Raw genomic sequence first — 9,365 nt, 5'->3', positions numbered from 1 at the left:
TGTAAGGTGCTGTCTGGGTTGAACACCAGGGCCTCCAGGCCTTCTCTGCCCCCAGAGACCAACTGGTGACTGAAGACCATCAGCAGGTCACACAACAACATGAAGGCCTGTTGTACAGGGAGGGAACACATCATCATTAACACCCTTCTTCATCACCACCATCATCATCATAAATTTAAACTGGAGTGAGACTAGTCGAAGAGGTGTAAACTGGAGTTTAAACTGGTTTGAGACTGGTTTACTGAACTTGAAAAAGACTGGTTGAACAGGTAGGTGTAAACTGGTTTGAGACTGGGGTAGCAGGGAAAGGACACACACTGCTCTTATCATCAATTTAAACTGGAGTGAGACTGGTCTAACAGGTGTAACTGGAGTGAGACTAGTCTAACAGGTGTAACTGGAGTGAGACTAGTCTAACAGGTGTAACTGGAGTGAGACTAGTCTAACAGGTGTAACTGGAGTGAGACTAGTCTAACAGGTGTAACTGGAGTGAGACTAGTCTAACAGGTGTAACTGGAGTGAGACTAGTCTAACAGGTGTAACTGGAGTGAGACTAGTCTAACAGGTGTAACTGGAGTGAGACTAGTCTAACAGGTGTAACTGGAGTGAGACTAGTCTAACAGGTGTAACTGGAGTGAGACTAGTCTAACAGGTGTAACTGGAGTGAGACTAGTCTAACAGGTGTAACTGGAGTGAGACTAGTCTAACAGGTGTAACTGGAGTGAGACTAGTCTAACAGGTGTAACTGGAGTGAGACTAGTCTAACAGGTGTAACTGGAGTGAGACTAGTCTAACAGGTGTAACTGGAGTGAGACTAGTCTAACAGGTGTAACTGGAGTGAGACTAGTCTAACAGGTGTAACTGGAGTGAGTCTGGTTTATTGAACTGAACTGGAGTGAGACTGGTTTATTGAACTGGAGTGAGACTGGTCCAACAGGTGCAAACTGGTTCGTACCTGTTCTTTGACAGGTGTGTTGACATTGGACAGACACTGCTGACAGACAGCCAGGAAGGACTTCACCACTCTCCTCAGAGCCACCAGGTCCTCCTTACTAGGAGTTCCCTCTGTGATCTTCACCAGCTGCCACAGTATGGAGTAGTGGGAACACTGCAGGGCCTGGACAGCAATCTGCTCTGGCATGGCCCCCTGCTCAATACCAGCCTTCAACAACCTGTAGCAGCTACCAAACAGGTCCCACCGCGTCAGGTCATGAGCACTGGGAACACACACACACACACACACACACCAGTCAGAGTCTAGGGAGGACCTTTATATTTATGACTTACTGAGAGGGACGGAGAGAAGGAGCGAGGGTCCTACTTGAAAGGAGACAGAGGAAGAAGGGTCTTACTTGTGGAAGGCCGTGAGTCTCTTGAGGGTCGACAGAACATTGTAGATGTCGTCGTCGTCGGCCTCCTCGGCCTCTTGCAGCAGGTCTTCTACGGAGTGTGTGAAGCGGTCCGTCATCTCGTCGATGAGTTGCGAGCGGGCGATGTCCACTCTGTTCATGATGGTGTACTCTTCAGAACACAGGATGCTGTAAGTCTTGCTGCAGGCCTCCAGCACGTCTGTCTCAATGTGTTTCTCTACCACCAGGCGGATCTGCTTCAGTAAGGCATCTAGGTGCTGGGAGAAGGAGGGAGAGAGAGGGAGAGAGAGGGAGAGAGAGGGAGAGAGAGGGAGAGGGAGAGGGAGAGGGAGAGAGAGAGAGAGAGAGAGAGAGAGAGAGAGAGAGAGAGAGAGAGAGAGAGAGGGAGAGAGAGGGAGAGAGGGGGAGAGAGGGGGAGAGAGGGGGAGAGAGAGGGAGAGAGAGGGAGAGAGAGGGAGAGAGAGGGAGAGAGGGGGAGAGAGGGGGAGAGAGGGGGAGAGAGGGGGAGAGAGAGGGAGAGAGGGGGAGAGAGGGGGAGAGAGGGGGAGAGGGAGAGGGAGAGAGAGAGAGAGGGAGAGGGAGAGGGAGAGGGAGAGGGAGAGGGAGAGGGAGAGGGAGAGAGGGAGAGAGAGGGAGAGAGAGGGAGAGAGAGGGAGAGAGAGGGAGAGAGAGGGAGAGAGAGGGAGAGAGAGAGAGGGAGGGAGGGAGGGAGGGAGGGAGGGAGGGAAGGTCAGTAACTACCGTACAGTCACCATAAAGAAAACCTCACACACAAAAATGTTAACTAGGCCTCTTGCACGCACACGTTCTGTCTCACTCACACTCCTACCTTCTCCATACGCCCAGCGCTGTACACGTCCAGGTCAAAGAACATGGGGATCTGTAGCAGGTTAGCCACCTTCTCAGAGTCGGCCTGGTACTTGGACAGGAGCATGGGCAGGGCCATGATGAAGTGTTCTGTCAGTTTGTTCTTGTCGTCGATCTGAGTCTTCCTCTCCTTCGCCGTGAGAACCCGCTTCCCGGTGCCCCTGCCGACGGGTGGGTGAGCCTCTGCTGCCTGCCGGATGGTGCACACCATCAACTCTATCAGGGAATTCTCCTGTCTGTCTGACAGCACTGTGATGAGATAGAGGAGAGAGAGATCACAGTCTGACCGTCAATCAACTCTTTATAAACAGATACTGCGATAAACAACTACCGCGACATAAACAGACACCCAGTGAGTTATGGTAAAGATCTAGAGACGTGTGGTCCTCACCCTCCTCTCCTTGTACAGGCTCCTCCAGCAGTAATTCAGTCATACACTCCCAGTCCTTCAGCAGCTCCTGAGAACTCTCCCACAGAGAGTCCACCAGATAGGCTGCATGTTCATGAAGCTCACTCTCCAAGAAGAACAGCACCAGCATGCGGAGGAGGTTGCCGTTGGGGCTGCTCCTCCCTCTCCTCTTAGCCAACTCCTCCTCTGCCTGGGGGTCGTGTCTGCTGAACAACCTGCACACAAAGTGGAATGTTGCTGGAAAAGGTCGATAATCGGCCAATAATAAATCGCGGAATGGATTTATCGGTTGGATTCCAACGCTCAGACAGGCAGGCAGACTCACTTCCTGTGCAGAAACTCTCCTGCTGCCACGGCGACAGGTCTGTGGGCGGAGTAAACCAGGTGGTAGACATTCTCGCAGTCCTCATTGGACAACGCATCCTCGCTGCCCCTAGAACAACCAATCACAAATAGTTACATTAAACGCCGCAGCCAATCCCAAACCGTTACAATAAGCACACAGGGTCTCATTATACGAGTGTGTGTTGATGTGCAAACGTGCGTGTGTTTGTGTTGATGTGCAAACGTGCGTGTGTTTGTGATGATGTGCAAACGTGCGTGTGTTTGTGATGACGTGTAAACGTGCGTGTTTGTGTTGACGTGTAAACGTGCGTGTTTGTGTTGACGTGTAAACGTGCGTGTGTTTGTGTTGACGTGTAGACGTGTTTGTGTTGACGTGTAAACGTGCGTGTGTTTGTGTTGACGTGTAAACGTGCGTGTGTTTGTGTTGACGTGTAAACGTGCGTGTGTTTGTGTTGACGTGTAAACGTGCGTGTGTTTGTGTTGACGTGTAAACGTGCGTGTGTTTGTGTTGACGTGTAAACGTGCGTGTGTTTGTGTTGACGTGTAAACGTGCGTGTGTTTGTGTTGACGTGTAAACGTGCGTGTGTTTGTGTTGACGTGTAAACGTGCGTGTGTTTGTGTTGACGTGTAAACGTGCGTGTGTTTGTGTTGACGTGTAAACGTGCGTGTGTTTGTGTTGACGTGTAAACGTGCGTGTGTTTGTGTTGACGTGTAAACGTGCGTGTGTTTGTGTTGACGTGTAAACGTGCGTGTGTTTGTGTTGACGTGTAAACGTGCGTGTGTTTGTGTTGACGTGTAAACGTGCGTGTGTTTGTGTTGACGTGCGTGTGTTTGTGTTGACGTGCGTGTGTTTGTGTTGACGTGCGTGTGTTTGTGTTGACGTGCGTGTGTTTGTGTTGACGTGCGTGTGTTTGTGTTGACGTGCGTGTGTTTGTGTTGACGTGTAAACGTGCGTGTGTTTGTGTTGACGTGTAAACGTGCGTGTGTTTGTGTTGACGTGTAAACGTGCGTGTGTTTGTGTTGACGTGTAAACGTGCGTGTGTTTGTGTTGACGTGTAAACGTGCGTGTGTTGGTGTTGACGTGTAAACGTGCGTGTGTTGGTGTTGACGTGTAAACGTGCGTGAGTTTGTGTTGACGTGTAAACGTGCGTGTGTTTGTGTTGACGTGTAAACGTGCGTGTGTTTGTGTTGACGTGCAAACGTGCGTGTGTTTGTGTTGACGTGCAAACGTGCGTGTGTTTGTGTTGACGTGCAAACGTGCGTGTGTTTGTGTTGACGTGCAAACGTGCGTGTGTTTGTGTTGACGTGCAAACGTGCGTGTGTTTGTGTTGACGTGCAAACGTGCGTGTGTTTGTGTTGACGTGCAAACGTGCGTGTGTTTGTGTTGACGTGCAAACGTGCGTGTGTTTGTGTTGCCGTGCAAACGTGCGTGTGTTTGTGTTGCCGTGCAAACGTGCGTGTGTTTGTGTTGCCGTGTAAACGTGCGTGTGTTTGTGTTGCCGTGTAAACGTGCGTGTGTTTGTGTTGCCGTGTAAACGTGCGTGTGTTTGTGTTGACGTGTAAACGTGCGTGTGTTTGTGTTGACGTGTAAACGTGCGTGTGTTTGTGTTGACGTGTAAACGTGCGTGTGTTTGTGTTGACGTGTAAACGTGCGTGTGTTTGTGTTGACGTGTAAACGTGCGTGTGTTTGTGTTGACGTGTAAACGTGCGTGTGTTTGTGTTGACGTGTAAACGTGCGTGTGTTTGTGTTGACGTGTAAACGTGCGTGTGTTTGTGTTGACGTGTAAACGTGCGTGTGTTTGTGTTGACGTGTAAACGTGCGTGTGTTTGTGTTGACGTGTAAACGTGCGTGTGTTTGTGTTGACGTGTAAACGTGCGTGTGTTTGTGTTGACGTGTAAACGTGCGTGTGTTTGTGTTGACGTGTAAACGTGCGTGTGTTTGTGTTGACGTGTAAACGTGCGTGTGTTTGTGTTGACGTGTAAACGTGCGTGTGTTTGTGTTGACGTGTAAACGTGCGTGTGTTTGTGTTGACGTGTAAACGTGCGTGTGTTTGTGTTGATGTGTAAACGTGCGTGTGTTTGTGTTGATGTGTAAACGTGCGTGTGTTTGTGTTGATGTGTAAACCTGTGTGTGTGTGTTGATATGTAAACGTGTGTGTGTGTGTGTTGATATGTAAACGTGTGTGTGTGTGTGTTGATATGTAAACGTGTGTGTGTGTGTGTTGATATGTAAACGTGTGTGTGTGTGTGTTGATATGTAAACGTGTGTGTGTGTGTGTGTTGATATGTAAACGTGTGTGTGTGTGTGTTGATATGTAAACGTGTGTGTGTGTGTGTTGATACGTACTGCAGGATGAGCGTGATCAGTCTAATAGCCTCCACAGCCACGTCATACTCCTTATCCAGAGTCATGGACACGATGCGGTCCTTGAAGCGGTTGGTGAACAGCTCCAGTTTGGGAAACAGCTCTCTGTTGGTGTACAGGTTCTGGAGGGCCTTCAAACACTTCAGACGTACCTCGCCTTGCTACGCACAGAGAGAGAGACAGAGAGAGGAGACAGAGAGACAGACAGAGGAGACAGAGAGTGTAAGTGTATGTGCATGCCCCTGTGTGTGTGTGTATGTGTGCGCGCGCGCGCCTACCCGGTCGTGTAAGGTCCATCCTACATATTTCAGGTAGCTGTCGTTGAGGAAGGCGTCAGAGTACATCTTCATCCAAACTCCAATCTCCTCAATACAGATAGCTCTGATCTCAGCTATAGCATCCCTGAAACACACCCCAACGTCATCATCACTGCTTTCATTACTGTGTGTGTGTGTGTGTGTGTGTGTGTGTATATGTGTGTGTGTGTGTATATGTGTGTGTGTGTGTGTACCTGTAGCGGTGGACAAAGATTCCTTTGAAGATAGAGTTCATCATGTTCTCAATCTCATCCTGGTTCTCCTGGAGCTGTGGAGGAACGACAGTCAGAGTGCGTGTGTGGTCTGTTTCAGAGGAACGACAGTCAGGGTATGTGTGTGGTCTGTTTCAGAGGAACGACAGTCTGAGTGTGTGTGTGGTCTGTTTCAGAGGAACGACAGTCAGGGTATGTGTGTGGTCTGTTTCAGAGGAACGACAGTCAGAGTGTGTGTGTGGTCTGTTTCAGAGGAACGACAGTCAGGGGGTCAGAGTGTGGTCTGTTTCAGAGGAACGACAGTCAGGGTGTGTGTGTGGTCTGTTTCAGAGGAACGACAGTCAGAGTGTGTGTGTGGTCTGTTTCAGAGGAACGACAGTCAGGGTGTGTGTGTGTGGTCTGTTTCAGAGGAACGACAGTCAGAGTGTGTGTGTGGTCTGTTTCAGAGGAACGACAGTCAGAGTGTGTGTGTGGTCTGTTTCAGAGGAACGACAGTCAGAGTGTGTGTGTGGTCTGTTTCAGAGGAACGACAGTCAGGGTGTGTGTGTGGTCTGTTTCAGAGGAACGACAGTCAGGGTGTGTGTGTGGTCTGTTTCAGAGGAACGACAGTCAGGGTGTGTGTGTGGTCTGTTTCAGAGGAACGACAGTCAGGGTGTGTGTGTGGTCTGTTTCAGAGGAACGACAGTCAGGGTGTGTGTGTGGTCTGTTTCAGAGGAATGACAGTCAGGGTGTGTGTGTGGTCTGTTTCAGAGGAACGACAGTCAGGGGGTCAGAGTGTGGTCTGTTTCAGAGGAACGACAGTCAGGGGGTCAGAGTGTGGTCTGTTTCAGAGGAACGACAGTCAGGGTGTGTGTGTGGTCTGTTTCAGAGGAACGACAGTCAGGGGGTCAGAGTGTGGTCTGTTTCAGAGGAACGACAGTCAGGGGGTCAGAGTGTGGTCTGTTTCAGAGGAACGACAGTCAGGGGGTCAGAGTGTGGTCTGTTTCAGAGGAACGACAGTCAGGGGGTCAGAGTGTGGTCTGTTTCAGAGGAACGACAGTCAGGGTGTGTGTGTGGTCTGTTTCAGAGGAACGACAGTCAGGGTGCGTGTGTGTGGTCTGTTTCAGAGGAACGACAGTCAGGGTGCGTGTGTGGTCTGTGTCAGAGGAACGACAGTCAGGGTGCGTGTGTGGTCTGTGTCAGAGGAACGACAGTCAGGGTGCGTGTGTGGTCTGTTTCAGAGGAACGACAGTCAGAGTGTGTGTGTGGTCTGTTTCAAAGGAACGACAGTCAGGGGGTCAGAGTGTGGTCTGTTTCAGAGGAACGACAGTCAGGGTGCGTGTGTGGTCTGTTTCAGAGGAACGACAGTCAGAGTGCGTGTGTGGTCTGTTTCAGAGGAACGACAGTCAGAGTGTGTGTGTGGTCTGTTTCAGAGGAACGACAGTCAGAGTGTGTGTGTGGTCTGTTTCAAAGGAACGACAGTCAGGGGGTCAGAGTGTGGTCTGTTTCAGAGGAACGACAGTCAGGGTGCGTGTGTGGTCTGTTTCAGAGGAACGACAGTCAGAGTGCGTGTGTGGTCTGTTTCAGAGGAACGACAGTCAGAGTGTGTGTGTGGTCTGTTTCAGAGGAACGACAGTCAGAGTGTGTGTGTGGTCTGTTTCAGAGGAACGACAGTCAGGGGGTCAGAGTGTGGTCTGTTTCAGAGGAACGACAGTCAGGGTGTGTGTGTGGTCTGTTTCAGAGGAACGACAGTCAGGGTGTGTGTGTGGTCTGTTTCAGAGGAACGACAGTCAGGGTGTGTGTGTGGTCTGTTTCAGAGGAACGACAGTCAGGGTGTGTGTGTGGTCTGTTTCAGAGGAACGACAGTCAGGGTGTGTGTGTGGTCTGTTTCAGAGGAACGACAGTCAGGGTGTGTGTGTGGTCTGTTTCAGAGGAACGACAGTCAGGGTGTGTGTGTGGTCTGTTTCAGAGGAACGACAGTCAGGGTGTGTGTGTGGTCTGTTTCAGAGGAACGACAGTCAGGGTGTGTGTGTGGTCTGTTTCAGAGGAACGACAGTCAGGGTGTGTGTGTGGTCTGTTTCAGAGGAACGACAGTCAGGGTGTGTGTGAGGTCTGTTTCAGAGGAACGACAGTCAGGGTGTGTGTGAGGTCTGTTTCAGAGGAACGACAGTCAGGGGGTCAGAGTGTGGTCTGTTTCAGAGGAACGACAGTCAGGGTGTGTGTGTGGTCTGTTTCAGAGGAACGACAGTCAGGGTGCGTGTGTGTGGTCTGTTTCAGAGGAACGACAGTCAGGGTGCGTGTGTGTGGTCTGTTTCAGAGGAACGACAGTCAGGGTGCGTGTGTGTGGTCTGTGTCAGAGGAACGACAGTCAGGGTGCGTGTGTGGTCTGTGTCAGAGGAACGACAGTCAGAGTGCGTGTGTGGTCTGTGTCAGAGGAACGACAGTCAGAGTGCGTGTGTGGTCTGTGTCAGAGGAACGACAGTCAGAGTGCGTGTGTGGTCTGTGTCAGAGGAACGACAGTCAGAGTGCGTGTGTGGTCTGTGTCAGAGGAACGACAGTCAGAGTGCGTGTGTGGTCTGTGTCAGAGGAACGACAGTCAGAGTGCGTGTGTGGTCTGTGTCAGAGGAACGACAGTCAGAGTGCGTGTGTGGTCTGTGTCAGAGGAACGACAGTCAGAGTGCGTGTGTGGTCTGTGTCAGAGGAACGACAGTCAGAGTGCGTGTGTGGTCTGTGTCAGAGGAACGACAGTCAGAGTGCGTGTGTGGTCTGTGTCAGAGGAACGACAGTCGGAGTGCGTGTGTGGTCTGTGTCAGAGGAACGACAGTCGGAGTGCGTGTGTGGTCTGTGTCAGAGGAACGACAGTCGGAGTGCGTGTGTGGTCTGTGTCAGAGGAACGACAGTCAGAGTGCGTGTGTGGTCTGTGTCAGAGGAACGACAGTCAGAGTGCGTGTGTGGTCTGTGTCAGAGGAACGACAGTCAGAGTGCGTGTGTGGTCTGTGTCAGAGGAACGACAGTCAGAGTGCGTGTGTGGTCTGTGTCAGAGGAACGACAGTCAGAGTGCGTGTGTGGTCTGTGTCAGAGGAACGACAGTCAGAGTGCGTGTGTGGTCTGTGTCAGAGGAACGACAGTCAGAGTGCGTGTGTGGTCTGTGTCAGAGGAACGACAGTCAGAGTGCGTGTGTGGTCTGTTTCAGAGGAACGACAGTCAGAGTGTGTGTGTGGTCTGTTTCAGAGGAACGACAGTCAGAGTGTGTGTGTGGTCTGTTTCAGAGGAACGACAGTCAGGGTGTGTGTGTGTGGTCTGTTTCAGAGGAACGACAGTCAGAGTGTGTGTGTGGTCTGTTTCAGAGGAACGACAGTCAGAGTGTGTGTGTGGTCTGTTTCAGAGGAACGACAGTCAGAGTGTGTGTGTGGTCTGTTTCAGAGGAACGACAGTCAGGGTATGTGTGTGGTCTGTTTCAGAGGAACGACAGTCAGGGTATGTGTGTGGTCTGTTTCAGAG

General features: G+C 51.1%; 1 protein-coding gene across 2 annotated transcripts in view; it reads right to left on the bottom strand.

Moving 5' to 3' along the window:
• LOC129859774 (cohesin subunit SA-1-like) overlaps positions 1–9,365 on the bottom strand; it is a 45,430-nt gene that overhangs the window by 9,416 nt on the left and 26,649 nt on the right. For both annotated transcript variants that reach the window (XM_055929881.1, XM_055929880.1), the window contains exons 8-16: positions 5,868–5,941; positions 5,635–5,758; positions 5,339–5,517; positions 2,972–3,079; positions 2,629–2,861; positions 2,200–2,486; positions 1,353–1,627; positions 956–1,217; positions 1–107 (exon numbers count right to left, since the gene is read on the bottom strand). The exon at positions 1–107 is cut by the window's left edge and continues 68 nt beyond it. In XM_055929881.1, coding sequence (XP_055785856.1) covers positions 1–107; positions 956–1,217; positions 1,353–1,627; positions 2,200–2,486; positions 2,629–2,861; positions 2,972–3,079; positions 5,339–5,517; positions 5,635–5,758; positions 5,868–5,941 — 1,649 coding nt within the window. The remainder of the gene's footprint in view (positions 108–955; positions 1,218–1,352; positions 1,628–2,199; positions 2,487–2,628; positions 2,862–2,971; positions 3,080–5,338; positions 5,518–5,634; positions 5,759–5,867; positions 5,942–9,365) is intronic.

This window comes from Salvelinus fontinalis, chromosome 7 (genome assembly GCF_029448725.1).
Source record: "Salvelinus fontinalis isolate EN_2023a chromosome 7, ASM2944872v1, whole genome shotgun sequence".
NCBI classification, from domain to species: domain Eukaryota; kingdom Metazoa; phylum Chordata; class Actinopteri; order Salmoniformes; family Salmonidae; genus Salvelinus; species Salvelinus fontinalis.
This window is presented reverse-complemented; position numbering and strand designations above follow the sequence as displayed.